The sequence below is a fragment of the Indicator indicator genome, chromosome Z (assembly GCF_027791375.1).
Source record: "Indicator indicator isolate 239-I01 chromosome Z, UM_Iind_1.1, whole genome shotgun sequence".
Classification (NCBI taxonomy): Eukaryota; Metazoa; Chordata; class Aves; order Piciformes; family Indicatoridae; genus Indicator; species Indicator indicator.
Genome location: NC_072053.1, coordinates 68,120,084 through 68,139,803, shown reverse-complemented (window position 1 = coordinate 68,139,803; position 19,720 = coordinate 68,120,084). Strand labels below are relative to the sequence as shown.

The 19,720-nt window shown below is 37.6% G+C and overlaps 1 protein-coding gene across 1 annotated transcript in view; it reads right to left on the bottom strand.

Moving 5' to 3' along the window:
• The window catches only part of KCNN2 (potassium calcium-activated channel subfamily N member 2), a 66,910-nt gene that overhangs the window by 43,266 nt on the left and 3,924 nt on the right, over positions 1-19,720 (bottom strand). The window contains exon 5 of the mRNA XM_054397617.1: positions 5,774-6,192. Within this exon, the coding sequence (XP_054253592.1) occupies positions 5,774-6,192 (419 nt within the window). The remainder of the gene's footprint in view (positions 1-5,773; positions 6,193-19,720) is intronic.

Genomic DNA, 19,720 nt, shown 5'->3' with positions numbered 1-19,720 from the left:
ATTGGACCTACTTCAAACAGGAACTCTTGAAGTCACAGGAATTGGCAGTTCCCACGTGCTGAAAGAGCCGTCGGGGAAGGCCACCAGCCTGGATGAGCAAACAGCTCTTGAAGGAATTAAGGGGAAAAAAGAGGGTGTATCGCCTTTGGAAAGGGGGGGAGGCAACTCATGATATGTCTAAGGATGTTGTTAGATCATGTAGGAGAAAAATTAGAAAGGCAAAAGCCCAGTTAGAACTCAAACTGGCCAATTCTGTGGCAGACAATAAAAAGCATTTTTATAAATATATTAATGCTAAAAAGAGAGGCAAGAAAAACCTCCACTCTTTATTGGACCTGGAGGAAAACTTGTAACTAAAGATAAGGAAAAGGCTGAGATTCTAAATACCTTCTTTGCCTCAATTTTCAACAGTAAGGCAGGAGGACTTCAGGATGACTGGCCTCCTGAACTGGTAGATGGGGTCAAGGAGCAGTGTAGTACCCTTGAATTCCATGAGGAATTAGTTTGGGACTTGCTGAGCCACTTGGATACTCACAAGTCCATGGGACCAGATGGGATCCATCCTAGGGTACTGAGAGAGCTGGCAGATGAGCTCGTCAAGCCTCTCTCCATCATTTTCCACCAGTCCTGGCTCACTGATGAGGTCCCAGATGACTGGAAGCTGGCCAATGTGATGCCCATCCACAACAAGGGCTGGATGGAGGATCCTGGAAACTATAGACCTGTCAGCCTGACCTCAGTGCCAGGGAAAATCATGGAGCAGATTGTCTTGGGGGCAATCACTGCGCACCTGAAGGATGACCAAGGAATCAGGTCCAGCCAGCATGGATTTAGGAAGGGCAGGTCCTGCCTCACCAACCTTCTATGATCAGGTGACACACCTGGTGGATGTGGGGCAGGCTGTGGATGTAGTCTACCTGGACTTCAGCAAGGCCTTTGACACCATCCCCCACAGCAAACTCCTGGCCAAGCTGTCAGCCTGTGGCTTGGACAGGAGCACTCTGTGCTGGGTTAGGAACTGGCTGGAAGGCCGAGCCCAGAGAGCGGTGGTGAATGGTGCCACTGCCAGCTGGCAGCCTGTCACTAGTGGTGTCCCCCAGGGATCAGTGCTGGGCCCCATCCTGTTCAATATCTTTATTGATGATCTGGATGAGGGGATTGAGTCAATCATCAGTAAATTTGTGGATGAGACCAAGCTGGGAGCAGGTGTTGATCTGTTAGATGGTAGAAGGGCTCTGCAGAGGGACCTTGACTGTCTAGACAGATGGGCAGAGTCCAACAGGATGGCATTCAACAAGTCCAAGTGCCGGGTGCTCCACTTTGGCCGCAACAACCCCATGCAGAGCTACAGGCTGGGGACAGAGTGGCTGGAGAGCAGCCAGACAGAAAGGGACCTGGGGGTACTGATTGACAGTAGGCTGAACATGAGTCAGCAGTGTGCCCAGGTGGCCAAGAAGGCCAATAGCATCCTGGCCTGCATCAAGAATAGTGTGGCCAGCAGGAGCACGGAAGTCATTGTGCCCCTGTACTCAGCACTGGTTAGGAAACACCTCAAGTACTGTGTCCAGTTCTGGGCCCCTCAACTTCAGAAGGACATTGAGACTCTTGAACATGTCCAGAGAAGGGCAACGAGGCTGGTGAGAGGCCTTGAACACAAGCACTACAAGGAGAGGCTGAAGGAGCTGGGATTGTTTAGCCTGGAGAGGAAGAGGCTCAGGGGTGACCTCATTGCTGTTTACAACTACCTGAAGGGAGGTTGTAGCCAGGAGGGGTTTGGTCTCTTCTCCCAGGCAACCAGCACCAGAACAAGAGGACACAGTCTCAACCTGTGCCAGGGTAAGTTTAGGCTCGAGATGAGGAGAAAGTTCTTCATGGAGAGAGTTGTTAGCCATTGGAATGTGCTGCCCAGGGAGGTGATGGAGTCACCATCCCTGGAGGTGTTCAAGACGGGATTAGATGTGGCACTTGGTGCCACGGTTTAGTGGTCATGAGGTCTTGAGTGATCGGTTGGACTTGATCATCCTTGAGGTCTTTTCCAACCTTATTGATTCTGTGATTCTGTGATCCTTCTCACAGCAAAGACAGGCCTTCTCCAGAAAAGCAAAGCAAATTTGTCAGGCATGCTATAAATATTTTTTTTTTTTTATATTAGAAACCAAGTACTTCTGCTTTAACTTCTATAAACAACTGACAACCATGCACAGACCTACTTCAGTAACAACATCAGTATGGATGACTGCAAAAAATAATCTGCTTATAATTCCTATATAAAATTAACATATTCATAAGTGTTATAGATTGTGTGCCTCAGAGAGTTAGAGTTAGATCTAATAAAAAAATTCAAATTTTCATTATGAAGCCCACATATGACAGCAATATACTGATGCTGGCAATGAAAAGGCAGATATTCAAAACTATGTAATGTGATGTTCTCAAAACAGGCATAAAACCCCACACAATAAAAAAGCAGGAGTTTCTGGCATCCTGCATTCATCAACACTTCTGTGATTTCCCCATCTTTGCCACCCAAGCTCCCTTAGCCGTATCAGTGCAGCCTTAGCAACCCATTTACAACTCAGGTGGCTGTCCACAATTATTATTTGTACCACATTCTGCCCTCATGGATGACCATAAACTGCAATCGTGAAAACAGTTTGTTCACCAACCCAAAGTGTCAGTTGCTATAATGAGCATTCTGGGAGCTAACAGTACAGCCATTGAGGCACTGAGAAAGAAACATGCCCTGCCTTAGGTCAGTGCATCTCAAGTGATCATTCAGATGACCACGAAAGTAGTGAAGTCTTTTCAGATGGTCAATCTGCTTGCCTCACCTCATAACTTGTCTCTACAGGGCGTTCCTTAGAGAGATGTAAAATAGTGGTCTTTCATGTTACCTTCCTTGTTCTGAAATGCAGTGCTTATAAAACTCCTTTCTTATTCCCAGGACAGACTGCAATAAGAAAAATCTGACTTTGAATAGAACAAGTCACAAAATCAGGCTGTCATCTAGCAGCAGAGTTGTTGAGCACACACAACTTCACAGTAAGAATACTGCCCTACTACTACTAGGGGCAACTACCCCCTCATTAATGTCATGGAATAGAATGAGAATGTTTCATCTCTATTCAAAAATTTTAATATGTTAATCTAGTAATCCTACCACCATCATCTTGTTCTAATTTGGACGGTCAGCTACATGATTTTATACTCTGAAAAAATACTATAACCACTACTGCAAAACTTTATATAAAACTAAACCATAGCAAAGAGCTTGGTGCTAGAGTGATACTGAGAACCGTACAGCACCATCAAATTTCATTTGTGTAAATCCCTCCACCAAAACAGAGCTACTAGCCTTCTGCCTAATTCCTAATTCCTGCTAAACATACAAAATTCATTAGGGTTTCATGCATGAAGTCAAGTGGAATAGCAAATACTCCTTCTAATGATAACATATCTTTTGAGGATCTTTTTGTGTACATAAAATAATTAATTCCAACAAAAAAAGCTTCCATCTAGTTAAAACTAGAGGGGAAAAAAAGAAGAGCAGATGAAAGAAATCTGTTTTATTTTTGTAAACTCAACTTCTAACTGCTGAGCAAATCAAAGCTATTAAGATCTCAGGAGAAATCCTCTGAGGACTATGACCTCTACACAGCAGAGAATTAATTCAGACATACTTATCTTTTCCCATAACAAATGGCTATTGTATGTCTCTCCTGCCACACAAAATGGGATGTTAGTTTCAGATGGCAGTGTAAAAAAGCATTCCAATGTGTTGGGTTTTGGAGTTTTCTTCTGACAGCTTTCTTTAAAAATGTACTTGTCTATGGACCTATAGGCTATGGTTTTGGTAACTGGAGTCCAGAGCCAGCATCATTTATTTTGCAAAATACTTACATGTTCCCACAAGGGAATATCTGAGGCAAAACACATGAAATTTTCAGTGCAACTAGCATGAATGGTGTGAGTACCTAATTCTCAAAGCCAAAAATATATCCTTTTTAGTGTTTCTGAAACATAAAATATATGAAGGAATATAATCTTGAAATGGACTTCACTTGCAGACAGTAACATATTAATATAATACTTCTATATTTAATTGGCTTGCAGTTGCACTTTGTTTCAGGTTTAGAGGAGTCAGTGTCTATCCAGCATACTGTCTAAACATTACAGTCACTTCAATGTGACTGCAATGCAAATTAAAATGTGAAAAATTCATCACTAGTTTAGCAGAGAGTTGAAGAAAATTCAGCCTTGCTTGCAACCCTGAGTTTAGTGTAGCTGAGCAAACAAAGAAGTTGTCTTTACTCTCCCTAACTGAAAAATGAGTGAAGTAGTTTTGTTGCTTTTAGTATAGCTTACACAGAACCTGTACTGGTTCTGCCATCTTTAAACTAATACACAGATACGCTTTACACACATGTATCAGAAAGTAGTTAATATTTTTCAGCAATTTTGACTGTGGCTCAAGTTTTATAATATTACTTTGAATGTGCAACTATTAAAATGTTAATAAAACAGTGACTACCTAACGCTAGTTTTCAATAATAATACAGATTATTAACCAATGATACAGAAAACAATGACAGCAATTGATGCTGAGGTTACTCAAAGTCACTTCACAAGTGACAATTTGGGAAATGCCTGAACAGACATTTCCTGAGCATTAATTCTGTTTAAAGAAAACTAGTGGAAACAGAAGTGAACAGGCTTATTAAAATACAACTATTAAAAACTGAGTCAGTATTTAGGGTGCTCTGCCTGCTTACACTATGGAGGCATTTAGAAACTCTAATGTCACTGTTAACATGGCATTTTCAGAACACTCTTAAATGATCAGCCTTGGCATAACATGGGGAAACACCACTGACACAAAGCACACACTGTAACAAACTACAGTCCACAAATCTTAACAAAATTTTAACAACAAATTAATTTTGTCAACTGGATCTCTACAGAGTAAAGCTGTTCCAGGTACTAAATCTTTGATAAATAATCATCCTGACTGTCTCCTTAGAGGTAATGTATCTCACACTTCTAAGAAATCTTATTCAGTCAAAAGCTCATTTGTTTTTTGTTATAGCTGTGTTTGAAAAATTAAATTTCAAGCTGTCAGGACTGACAGTCATTTTTCCTGAACCTACAATGAAGTCTGTGGGAGGGGGAAGATGGAAAACTAACTGAAATAAATTTTAATCTGCTTCTCAAATGTGTTTCTTCTGATTTTAAAGTGAAGCAAAAAAGTAACACTACTGTAATTGTTCTGTCTGTTCATCTTCTTTCATCTTTCTAACTACCAAACAATATTTGTCACCCCTTTTTTACAACACAATAAAATTCAAATTAAAACAAAACACAATTATCTTCCACTGGAATTTTACATGGCTATTTTATCTACCTCATCTTCAATAAATTTAACTCACAAACAAAATAAATGACAGCTGACATCAATGCAGAATACCAACAGCTACTCTTAAAGACATTTTACGGCATCTGTCCATTTGTTTTAGCAAACATAACTAAAGTTATATTGAAACACTAAAATTAAATCACAATGGTACAGTAAACAGTGTGCACAAACCTCTCAGCAAAGGTTCTTCAGATTAAAAGACAAATTATTCCTCACAGTCTATGTAGAGTACAACCCGAATAGTGCTCCAAACATCAATCCGTACCATTAAGTATTTTAGTCCCGAGTCCAAAACCAAAGAGGCAAAACAATAGAAAAAATAGACAGGCAGAAAGAACTAAACAAGTAAAACAACCTTACCTTTCACAAGCTCGGACCGTCCATGCAGCAATTATCCATAACGAGATACTGAAAACCAACAGTACAGTTCCTGGACATATTGTCATTAGAGTCTTCATAACAAAACGGGTGTTGAAGTTTATCTTATTTAATGCTCCAATGCTTCTAGATGAGGCATCAGTGAAAAGTTTGCTATGCAAAAGCATAACTCTGGCAATCAGATAGAGTCTTAAGAACATTGGTATAGATAAAATAATATCCACATCAGCTGTTGTTGTGGATGGAGCGTAAGAAAAGGCAAGCCGGGCTGTCCATGTGAATGTATAGTTCCCGGGTATGGGATGTATAGCACACACCAGTATTTCCAAGCAGATAAAGAAAATACGCTCATAAGTCATGGCTATTCTCCAGTCATCTGCTCCATTGTCCACCATGAACAACTGAAATAATAAAATACAAGGTTAAATTTAGTATGTCATTAACAAATCTTATTATGATTTCATTCAAGATTTTTAGTTTTCAGAGCTGCCAATGATGACTAAAAAGAAAATTAATATCCCATTTCAGAAAAGGACATTACTACATCACTATGAAGTGAAATATATTTCTGGTTAAGACAAAAACAATTTTTCATGCACTATTTTAAAAACTGTACATGAAACTGAATTTTCACATATTATTTACTGAGAATTTCTTATATTTTCTTTAATTGTCATTTCTGATCCAAAATCCTCTATCCCTTCAAGATCAATTGCTCACTCTAAATTCACAACATTGAGAAAAAATTTGAGAAAGTGGTTTCAGAATGTGTATCTAAATTACAAATTGAAAATACTTTCTAAGATGTAACGTTAAGCCTACTGTAGAGAATATCCTTGCTTTCAGCCAGGGTGATATAGCTTCTGTAGAACTATCCACGCTTTTTTCAAGCTTCAGACACCAATACAGGTCAACCTAGGATGTGAAACTACCTAAAAAACTTCATAAAGACTCAAAAATTTTGGTATCTAATGGTGAAAGCCTAAAAAGCACAAGCCAGCAAATATCAGAGTAGCCCAGCCAGCCATGTGATGTCTACTAGTAGCTGAAATTTAAATGCTTATGTTGGTTCCTGCATAATCAAAGCCTTTGGTTTGTCACTCAGGAACAACAGTACTGAAACATTTCACATTGTTTAGTAAACTATGCTCCTGACATTTATTAAATAAATACTTAATGAGACAGTGTTTGACACTAGTAGAGAGTATGCAAGAAGTTGCAAATACGCAACTTTTCAAAAAGGGACATAACCCATAATGACAAAGAAGATAAAATCTTAACAATAGAAGAAGACCATCTTATCACTTCAGTTATAATCCAAATCTAAACAAGGCTGTTCAGTAAATAGGTAAGAATAAATAAAAATACTTTAGCAGGATTTTAAAAGTTATTCAAAAGTAATGGGTCAGAAAAGTACACCTATAATGTGCTTCTTAATGTAAGAAAACTATTTTGAGCATGAAACACACCATATACACAGACACAAAAAAACAGCAACAAAAAACTATCTGCACTGCTCTTTGTCATTTTACATCTATCAATAGTTTAAAAATACAAGCTTGATCTCTATATATTCTTCCTACAGATCAAAAACGTACACTACATCCTCCTCCCAACACATTCCTTTTGTTTCTCAGAAAATTGCTTCAGTCAGTTGTTTAGAATAGTGATAACTACTAATTAACCTTATTGCAGATGAGCTGACGCTAAAAGAAATGTTAACTATAGTAAGAAATAAACCAAATTTCTGTATTTTTGGACCTTTTTTCACTCTTACGTTCTTCCACCTCTGACTGCCTTGGATGTCAGCGACAATGTATAGCTACTGGAGGGCTGCATGCATGATATCTGCAAGAAGTGGTCAGGGGCTGTTCCACAATGGACCCACTGCACAACATATCTGAGCTCATCAGTGAAGCTGCTGGTTGTGCTTCTGCGAAAGCATACTTAGGAAAGAGCAAAACACTGGCCACGTAGTGAAGAGTAAGGAAAAGAAGTCTGACAAACATCACAGAAATGCTACAGTCAAAGAATAACTATGGAGAGATGCTCCAGGCACTGGAACTGAGGTTTCCCTGCAACCCATGAAAAGGACCATGGTGAAGGAGGCATTTCCCTGAAACCTCTGGAGAGGATGACACTGGAGCAGATACCTACACTGCAGCCCATGGAGGATCCTGCAACAGAGCAAGGTGGATTTCCTGAAGGAACTGACACCTACAGAAGAGCCTATGCTGAAGCAGTTTCTGCTTAGAACCAGGGCCTATAGAGGAACCACACTGGAGCAAGTTTAGCCTAAAGAGTTGAAGACCATGGAGAGTACCCACACTGGAGCAGTGGTCCTCCTCAGCATGAGGAGGAAGGAGTGGCAGAGAGGAATTGTTGTGGACAGACTCCCTTCCCCATATCCCCAGTCCCATTCATGGGGATGAATACACAGGGGTTGGGTATGAACGAGAGATGCAGAGTACAGGAAGGGGAAAGGTGTTGTAACATTTGTCTTTGTTTCTCTACTTTTAACTGGCAATAAATTACATTAATTTTCTCCAAGTTCCTGTCCTGGTAATTGGTACGGGATGTTCTCATCTTTATCTCAATTCAAAAACATTTTCAGCTTGTTTTCTACCCTTGTATAGTTGAGGTGGGAGAGTGAGAGAGTGGCTGAGTCAAAGTCTGGCAGCTAGCCAAGGTCAAATCACCACTCTTAAATTCAGTTCTTACTTCCACCACAATCCCGTTAAAGACACACATAGTGTTGACTTCATCTAAAGAAACAGTGAATACATTGTATGCAAGGTGAGCACATATATTTTCTTGCAGTCATTCTGCAAATTTCACATACTAGTTAAGTGATTGGATACCAGACAATGTATGCCTGTATGTATCTACCAGCAAGAGTGTGCTGGTTTGCACTTAGCAAATGCACTGTTTGATATGAAGGTATTTTGAACACCCAAAACACAGGTGAACAGTAAACAGCTTGACTGAAAAAAATAATAGGTATTACCAAATCCCTGCATGGGTTTCCAAATAAAAGAATAAATTAACAACAGAGTTAAATATTTCGATTCTTATATACATATATACATATCAAATACACATCAGCCTAGTAGAGTTTTAAAATTTCTTTCAAAGCTTCAAAATACGCTGAAAAAAAGAAATTATCTTTTGTTCTGCTTCTTAACCTAGCATCTTAACAGATTTCAAAAAGAATTTTATATGCAGAAAGGCAATTCAAGAAAAATGAAAAACCTTAAGCACTGATTCAATTTAAAAGATGAGAATATAAGAATGTTGAGTTAAACTTAGGCATTAAAATTTGATCTTACAATTTTCGTAGAAGAAAATGTTATTTAATCACAAAGTTTTTTAAAAAATGTTAAGATATTATTATGGAATACATACTTAGTAACATATTCACCTGTCAGCAGAATAAATCCTATCATGCTACAAACAAGCTTCTCACTAATGCTCTATGGAACAGACACAGAAGATTTCCATCAACTTCCATAGACATCAGTTGTGCTAATTTCTTCTAAGGAAAATATCTTCAGCTGTCATATAATGAGAATTAGGTGTTGAAAACATGCAAGGTAGAAAATACCAGATGCCACAAAAGACCACAGATCCAGGGCAAACATTTCTACTTCACAAAAAAATTTAGTATTTCAAAATCATATTTATGAGGAAGGCTTCCTTACAAGTTTTTTGTCTCTAAATTCAAACTGTGATGGATATTAAACACTCTGAAATAAATATAGGCCTCTAAAAGAGGCTGTGAATAACAATTAAATCGGGACTTAGCAAAATGGCACATAGATTAGTCCAAGTATCATGTACATTTTATATATTTGCAGTTAAGCAACCTACTAAGTGCAAGTTTCATTTTTAATTTAGAAGACACAGAAATTTGTGTGTGCCTGTGTACTTGGCACATTTGGTACATTTCCTATTTGAAAAGCAAGGAAGGTAAATGAATGAAGACAAGAAAGAACAGCTGAACAGCACAATTTAAAGGGTACATATTCACCCTTTTAGCTGCTTTCAGTCAATCCTGTTATAATAACCATGCATTAATTTCAAGATACTATTCATATGAATAGAGAATGATGCTAGCAATAAAAAGAAATCATAAGAAAAACTCCTGTGGAGTTGGATATAGCACTTCACATAGAAGGACAAACTCCAAACACAGCAAAGATGTCATGAGATCTTAGGCCTGTTCATAGCTTTCAAATTTCTTATAATTATTCAGTGTTGAAATCTAATGCAAGTACTTCATCAGTGTTCTGCAAGGTTCTTCAAATACAAAACTCTTATATGCCTTTATTAAGTTTGTACTCTATAAAAAAATGTTCATGTTATCACCTGAAATTATGTATTTCCAGCATGTTGTATGTAAATATAAAACTTAAATCAATCTTTAACATCAAATAAGCTTGGTATTTGTAACTACACATGGCAAAGACATGAAAATAAAAATCATATCATAGATATTTCTGTAGGTATGTGTATATTTACATAGCACTGTTAAATTCATTACATCAGATGAGAAATACATTCTAAGCAGACAGACCACACACAATGACAGAGACTCTCTGAAGCTATTTAAAACAAAAGGAAATATTTTTGTAATTGTTAGTACATCAAAACAGATTTATAGCAGACTATCAGAGGATGTTGGTAAGTGCAAAGAACAAGAAAAACAGCCATTTTCTGAAAATGTCTTTATAATCATGGTAAAAGAACAAACCTGAAAACTGTATCATTCCCTTGCTGTAATACTGTGGGATACATTAGCACAGCAGTAAAAAGGAAGCAGTAAGCAGTGATAAAGTAGTATCAGCTTGGAAGCATTCCTTGCATAAGGGGAATCAACTTTATTCGCAAACATACCATTACAATTGCTTTATCTAAAAATTCCAAATTTAAAATGCTTAAATATTGGAGTCACTTACACCTTATAGATGTACTGGTGGAACTTTGATTCAGAGTAGTGGGGCTGCTGATTTACCAAAATTTTTGACCAAGCATTTGTCAAAAAAGACCTTATGGTACTCAGAATCTTACCATCTCAGAAAGTGATGTGTGAAAGAGTCTCAGACCACTTGTGGCACTGACTGTCTTTGTGAACCATAGTTTCAGAAGAGCAGCGTCAAAAATTTCTCATTAAAATACGTCTTAGTTACTCTGACAGGCCACCCATTACCACAATCATTTAAAAAGCCAGCTGATTTAAACAGTGCTCCTATTCAGTTTATCTGGATATTTTTTAATCTCAGATCATGATAGAAAAAGACACCCTAAATACTCTGTGAGATTTTCTATGGAGGACATTTATGATCACATAACTAACACAGGGTTAAATTCTGCCTAAGCACACAAAGTTAGTTTCCTGCCACCCGTATTTCCCTTCTATTTTAAATCCCATACTGACTGTATTCATTTTAGCTTTCTCTGTCCATAGATATTAAGAGGCATTTCTCAATACAGTTAAATGGTACTGGCCAGACTTTCAGCTTTATTATTTATCTCAGATAACTGTGAAATAGCTTAACCCCCCTATAGCCTACAATGCCAAAATACCGTTACAGCATTCAGCAATTACTGAGACAAGCATAGGCTCTTTTCATATAGGTCTCTCTCCATATATAGATATGTACTCAAGGGACAAAGAAGTTGATATGCTCCTAAAAAAGCTATTCCTTCTACTCAGTAACTTTCTATGCAGGTTATACTGTAATTAGTTGAAATCCAAGTACTATGAAGGGAAGAAAAAAGGATATCCAAGCTATCAAGATGGCTTTCCCAATGGCTACAGAGAACAACCTGAAAGTAATTATGCATCGAACTAAGAAAAAAATCACAAATCACAAACAAAATCAAAATAATTAGACCACGCACTTACTGTTATAAATTGAAAGGGTTGATTAAAAAAAAAATATCAAAACATAAGATTTTTTCAATTTCATTATTAGCAATATATTTCAGAAGACAATCTCTAATTTAATTTACTTTGGACTCTTGCTGGAAAACTGAGAGCTGAGCTTGCTCAGATATGTAATCAATAGGAAGATACTCAGTTATATGAATTTTTATGAACCTCTGAACCAAATCAGAGGCCTAGAAATAAAAGTTCACCAGTTACTACATTCCTTGAGGTATTTAGTAAGTGCACTAGTACTTGTGTCTGAATTGAGTCAGAAGTTTTTAAAAAGTCAATGTCCATAACAGATATTTTTTCCTTTTAACAATATTTTTAACTTAACAGCTCAAAGTTTCAGATCCCGTCATCTCCAGGTACTTAAAACACAGTAAGTTTCAGTTAGCACATGTAGAAGGCTTCCATCCAGCACCAGCAGTTCCAAAAAGTTCTTGTGACTGGAGTTGACAGTCAAAAATGTTCCCCAAGCAGATTAAGTGCAAGAAAAATAACAGAGAAAGCACAGCTGAGATAGGTCTCCTGCATAAACATGCAAAATGGGAAAATTGGACTAGTTCACTGAAACAGTACTAATCTCGTTTTGCACTATTTACTATTTTGTTATTTTAAAAGCTGTATACAGATGTATTTACTAAAAAATACATTAGGTGACGCAGAGTAATCCAGAACAACAATTGACAGAGGTGGAATGAAAAAGATGTCTAATTTTCAACCACAGATTTTTTTCTACAAGAACCTAAGGACTGCATAGGGTAATTTAGATGTAGCTCTTAGAACACATTTCAGCCCCTAACCTAACCACATCGTAACTTGCTCATAACTCAGCTTCCGTCAGCCACTGCTCCATATTACCTTCTGGTTTTTTTCTGGCCTGCTCCGGCTCACTCTCCCTGCTAAGAAAGTGCAGCAGGACATGAGTATTACAGTTTTACTACATGCGAAAGGGAAAGTTGGAAAGAAATAATTAATTACTTTGGTTCCCTTGGCACTTTCACAAATACAAACAAATTACCACACTGGGCAAATTATTAAAAAAAATAAAAATCCTAAACCAACAAAACCCAACATCTTTAAAACCTTGTTTTATGTCTGCTACAACTACTACACTGATCTTGGCAGTACAGGGATGGAAACACCAATTTCAAAGTTAGGGATGAATTTAGATTTGCACTGAAGCAGCAGTTCCAAAAACTTTTATGTGAAGAACACATCATAGCTTCCCACAAAATAACTCTGTTATTTTACAGAACTAATTTTTAGAAGCATTTTTTAAGAAACCTAGTAGTCTGTGTTTTATTTTTTCCCATTTCATATACCTCAGAAACAAAATAATCCTGATTCTACAGTATTCTTGCCAAATCAAAATTCACAGGTGAGAACCACCTACATTTCAAGATTTTTATGTTGACAATTTAAAATTATTATCTTCCAATTATTTATTTAGGATTTTAGTACTGAATGAAGAAAGACAAAACAATTTGTTCTACAGATCACTGCACAAGGAAATGCAGTCTCCCAAGACAGCTGCCATCTGCCACTGTTCCCAGTGCACTCTCTTCAGGGATGATCAGCTCTATTATTTCTAGGAAAACTGGAACCAATGTAAAAGATGTATTTTCTGAAGGAACTGGCAATATTTTTTGCAAGTGAACGGGAAAACAGAAGTTAAAGGTAGAAACACCAAATCTGAAGCTAGATAAATGAGCTAACTCATTTGTTTTGCCAAAGCAGTACACCAGTCGCTCTAAATTTAGGAATTTGTTTTTAAAGAGCGACTGGTAACAACAAATCATATACATGAGAATGTGTCTTCTCAGTTCCTTCTTTAGTATTTATCTATGACATAAATACTTCAGATATTGTAGAAAGTTTGGATTTTTCTTTTTAAATTGGGTATGTTTTTATTTAATTGACAATGGGTGAATACACATCAGCATCACAGGACTTAGTCACTGTAGTGTTTTTACTGTCTCAGAAACACAGTTAAACTAGAAACTTCATTTAAGTTTAAAATAACTCCAAATACAGATATGCAAAATCCAAGTGTGTAAGTATTGTCCTAAAGCATGACCACTTAAGTAAGGGAAACTAAGAGGTAGACCGCAGAAGAAGCAAAGTGGAGTTAGTTGTACTTGCATATTTAAATATCTAAATAAACATAATCACACACTGATCTTAAGTGTAGAGATTTCCTGTAAGAACTGCTCCTGCAAATCACCCTGGCAAGTAAAACTGGGAGGGAGAAACAGTAAAGCAGCTATTTAATTAGCACGTGTTACTGCTGAAGGTCTAAAGTAGGCTTCTGGCTAAACCTTGTAGCAGATAAAGTCTTCAAACTGCTTCAAAGATTACATTAAAATATCTTTGACGGCAACTTTCAACATCAGGTATAAAAAACCCGCAATATACACACAAGTTTTTTTACAGTTCTTTACCTGTATTTATGTAAAATACTGGTTTACTTTATTACCACTTACTATGACTGCAGCTGCTTCCTCAGAGGAAAAAAAAAACAACAAACAAAACAAGCAAAAAACACCAGCAAACAAAAAAAAAAAACACCAAATCCCAGAACATTGTCAAACACCTCTTAGCACACACAGCTCTTCTTACTGCCTCATTGATTAATTGAATGTTACAGCTTTATCAAATATGCCTAGTTTACAGAAGGCCTCAGGTATAACATGCTCTGTCCTCAAAGTTACTTTTTTTTTTTTTTATTAGATAAATCTGCAAACAAAATACATGAAACAAGTATGTCACAAGTGCTGAAGTTTAAACAAAATTGCTATTCAAAATGTTAATTTTGGATGAGCTGACATGTCTGATCACAGGCTGGATACAAAAAACCTGTTCATCTCTTTTGTTTTTCTTCCGAGTCACAAAAGATAGAGGAAACGAATGGTCTGACAGCTTACAGCCACACTGCTAAATTTCTCATTTGGCTGTGCTGTATCCCATTCTGTTGCTGGGCAGCAGACAAACGTGTCTGTTCCTAGATGGGGGCACATATACGCAGAAACCCAAGCACATACCTATTGGATAACCAAATCTCAATGCAGACTGCCCATATATACTCTTCTATTTTTAATTTTTTTTCACATATTTTGCCATTAAACTGTCTCTAAAACTATACTGAAGACGAACCAGCAATATGGGAGGCCCAGCATTGCTCTATCCCACTGCACAAAGATTTAGTTATTCTAAACTATCATACTGTAGAAATCACAACAGAATGCAAGTTACTGGCTTTTTACCATGAAGCTCAAACCTGAATGAGAACAAATGGAAAGAGTGAGCTTAATGTGAAGTCACTTTAACCATGACACCATTGAGACAAGTATTGGGTTCAGCAGTAGTTGTCATGGGACACTTTTTTGGCTACACTGGAATTTGGATGGATGAAAATTTCTCCTATATCGGCCCATTCCTTATGCAGAGACCAAGAAAACTCATGGGAAGTTTCTCAAAAGGGAATCTACAGTCAAAAGAACACATTATGCTCCAGGTGCAGTAATTGCACGACCAAACTGGAATTTTACAGCTATCACAGAGCAGCTCTGTGAGCAAAGGAAAAGTGGGTAAAGAACACCTTTAGCACATTCATAAATCAGTGTCTGTTCACAAATTTCCAAGTCATCTTGAAAAGATGTTTTACTAATGACAAGCTGTTAAGTATAAAATCCTTAACATATAATGATCATGCTCAAAATGGAAAAGCTCTAAAGATCCCACTGATTTATATACTGACAAATACAGTTTCTCCTCTGAAGTCAAAACGTGTCAAATGTGTATAATTGGTGCAAAAATGGTATGTAATCTAAAAATGCAGTAAGAATAGTTTTGATGGAAACCATTAAAACTAGGTGTTACCACTGAATGTTCAGTGATTATTGGTAGTAGTATTTAATAATTGTTTCAGATATTTTGTGCTGTCTCGTCACATCTGAACATTCTATCTTTCCGCAGTTTCCAAGACTGAAATCTGAGTTCTATGCATGTGAATTTTATATATGCAATGGTACGAATTCAGTATCAAAGGTACTATGCAATTTTTATTCTTGAAGACTTGCCTCATTTCATGGATGCAACAGATCTTATTCATAAAAGCAGAATAACCATCACAAACCAAGAAATATCATTCAACACCTCTGATGAATCTTTGTTTTATTAAGAAACTGAAGATAAAGCATTGGTTCATCATAATGCATTGATCTAGTGAAAATACTAGTGTCAGAAGTCAGGGTTGGGCAGCTGGGAATGTCAGTATACAACTGCACTAAAGTTACAGGAGATGCAATGCCATGAAAGCTGAAAAAAACCCAGTTGAAATATGGATAAAATGCTTCAAAAAGATTCTCAACAGTCTCTTGTTAGGACATACTGCAAAGCACTGCATTGCATTCATTTTACATTGCAGTATTTGGGGCATCCACTAAACAGGCAGACAATTCTTGAAAATAAAAGGCATGAACTAGATGGTGACAACAGGGTCTTATTTACACAACAAATGACTGATCTGAGCATATTACCACAATTTGGGCAAGCCTGAACTTCACACGTAGTTATGAATCCTGCTCAGGATTACTTCCATGGCACTTGGACTATTTGTCTCAGTGTTTCCTTTTGTAAAAACATTTAAGTGACAAAAAATGTGAGGATTTGCCCTTTGATAATGAAAAGTACAAAATAAATGCCTGTTATATATGTTTTGCTCTTTACAGACTATCTTACACTTCCCCAAACCACAGAAATGATGTATAACTCTTTAAGGAAGACAAATAGCTATGTTCTGTAACACTACAAGCTACTACACTACAGGTAAAAGAGCTCAAGAAGCTCTTTAACCACAGGTGACAACAAAATCTTTGGATATGAGCCCATATACATTTATTTCTCAGGGTTTTTTTATTTCAAATATACTCTTTTACATGCAAAAGCTCTTCCTTGGGCTCTGGTATCTTCTAAATACTCACATTCAGTATCAGGCTAGATCCTTTCCTATAGATGCATTCTTAGCAGTTTTGCAAGAGAAACTATACTTGGAATTACACCCAGAGCAGAGGCATCTGCTACATTTTATTTTAATGCAAAAGGTCTCAAATACTTTTGGATGATGACCAAAGTTAACAGGACTTTCTTACCTGCCTTCTGTGCTGTTTTTATCACAGTGTTGTGTTTCAGAGACACTGGGCACCTGTATTTTTCATAGGTCAACAGATAAAATCTATCAAAAAACTACTGAATGGAACTAAAACTAAGTATTTTCACAAAAGTACTCTGAAGTGTTCATTTGACACACATGGTGTCCCTTGGATTCCCACAAAATTTCCTGCTGTTCAAAACATGTATGGAACAATCTGTTTAATACACATATGGAATGTATATTAAACGTGATTAATAGAAAGGAATTTTTTAGTCTGGACATGAAGTTATTGTATCCTGGATCAAAATTGCTACACATTGCTTTTTACTGATGCCAAATACAAGGCCTACTGAAAAAAAAAAATTAAAGATCACTAATTGTCAACATCCTTCAGGTCACAATAAAATTATCACTCAAATTTTACTTCTTGATTTTCACCTATGCTCTTGATTTAACTCAGATTTTTCAGCAGAAGTTGTACAGTCTGTGAACAATCCCTGATGTTTCAATATATGTAAGCAAAGGCCAGTTAGACTCAGCAGAGTCAACAGATTGCCAACCAGGCAGTTAATGAGATGCACATGTACTACCTGAGTAAAAGAAAACAATTCATACAAATAAATAATCTGGCCTGCAGAATATTCATTGCTTCCCATGACAGAAAACTGTATGGCAGTTTAACTTCCTATCTGTTCATCAGTGCATATTTTTTACTGCAGAACTTTCCACTGAGGCCAATAAGATAATGAAGCTCTCATAAACAGAGTTTATTATTATACTGCATTATGGAATTTATTTGCACAATAAACAGGTCAAGATATGTATTACCATTCTTTGCTGTTTCCTGAAACTGCCTGTTCCATTGCTTCTAGTTTCCAGAAACAGAGAAAGAAGAAAACATTCTTGATTGTTCAGTAGGATGTTTGGGCTGTGATAACTTTCCATAAAGTTTATCAAGACTGAAAGCGTTTCACTCCAAAACCATCTACAGCACATTGTTTTCCTGCCACTTCAGAAACATTTAGCGACTGAAGATGCTTTCTCCCTGGAGCCCCTGGGAGGCTGTCCTGTGAAAGCAATGGCTTAACCTTGACCTTGGAGTTTGCAAGACTTTACACAATTGTTCTACCTAAGTATCAACCAGCAATACATCTTAGAAGTGTTTAGAAATCTCATACAAAAAGATTAAGATTTCTATTAATTTCTACCAAATAACAGCAACTTTCATGTTTTTGCATGAGTAAGAACATCTGTATCAAGGGGAAGGAAAAGTGGTTCAGATTCTGTTCCATGCTGCTGCTTTACTTATGCAAAATGCTATTAAATCACAAGCTGCTTATGCATGAAGTGGATAATTTATACATCAAAAATTATAATTGTATCATGCTGTTGTCTTAGCTCTTCCCTCCTCCATCTCCTCAAACTCTCAAGTGAAGTAATAGTTAGAGAAAAATACTTGTTCAGCACTGGGAGAAAGACAAATTAGAATCTTCCTGTTGATCTTCCAAACAGGGCACATGTTCTGAAGAACTAAATCAACAAACACACAAGCTTGGAGAGAGCAAGCATTACGCCTTTCATTATCTTGTGTGATGTTTGTAACAGCATTATAGGTATGACAACAATGGACCAAAAAAGAAGACACAGATTAGCAGTTGTCCCTATCTCAACTCTAACATCATTAATGTTGTGCATTGGGATTTTTTTTTCCTAGAAGAGGAGGGATGTGATGGAAACATGCTTGTAGTTTTTATGTATTTTTCTGAAAATGAGAATGCAAGCTATGAACTATCATCTAAACCAAGCTGGTTTCATCCAACTTTTATTGCAGGCTTATGACTAGCTTCTATTTATTAAACTTAACAACAGCTCACGCTTTACTCTTAAGACTTATACAGAACAACTAATACACTGTGATCACTGAAACCTATTCGATTAAAATATCTTAACACTTCCAGGATTTCACAAGACTACATAGCATCCATACAGTTAGCCCATCTAAATACTGCTGCTACACCTTCCTGGATATTAGTCTGCACATGCAGAGCTCTGGGCAGGTTCCAGGGAATTCACGAGCAAAACCATGTTGCTAAGAGGTTTTGAATGTCAGGCTGCAAACATGCCCGGCAGGGAGCTCACCTGGCGGGGGTGGGTGGAAGCGGTCGGGTCCGGCCAATGCAGGTGCGCCGGGCCAAGCCGAGTGCCTGGGAGGCCGCCGCTGCTGGTGCGCCGGCCTGGGATGGGTCCCTGGGATAGATCCCGCCGCTGTGGGCGCGCCGGGACAGGCCGGACCGGGCTGGGCCGGGCTGGGCCGTGCGCACCGTGAGGAGCTGTCTGCGGTGCTGAAAAGGAGTAGGCGGAAAATGCACCACGAAGCCCTGAAAGACCGCAGATGCTCAGCTCCTCCACAGCACGCCAATCACGGTCTAACCGACGGATAAGATTCAAAAGAAAACTCATCTGTCTCACGTCAATACATTGCTTACACTCGGCTCTTGGGAAGAATCCCTACAAGTCCTTATAAGGCCCTCATCAATGCTAAAACTCTCACCAGGTCTGCGACACACAAACTCCCAGGTTTCATTTAATTGACTGGACAACCATTTTCAAAGCAAAACACATGAGCAAGGTCATTTTCATAGAAAGATTAGAGTCACCTGCTAAGTCACTGCCCCATAGACCTGCTTGCAGCACAGCTGCTTGGATTTCCTACCACTAATCAAGGTCATAGACTGCTGAAAAGAATAAAAAGGATGATTTCCGCTTCCTGGAATTAACTCACCAAGAGCTTCTAAATATTACGTTTGCAATTGGTAATATTTACAAAACTCTCAGTTTC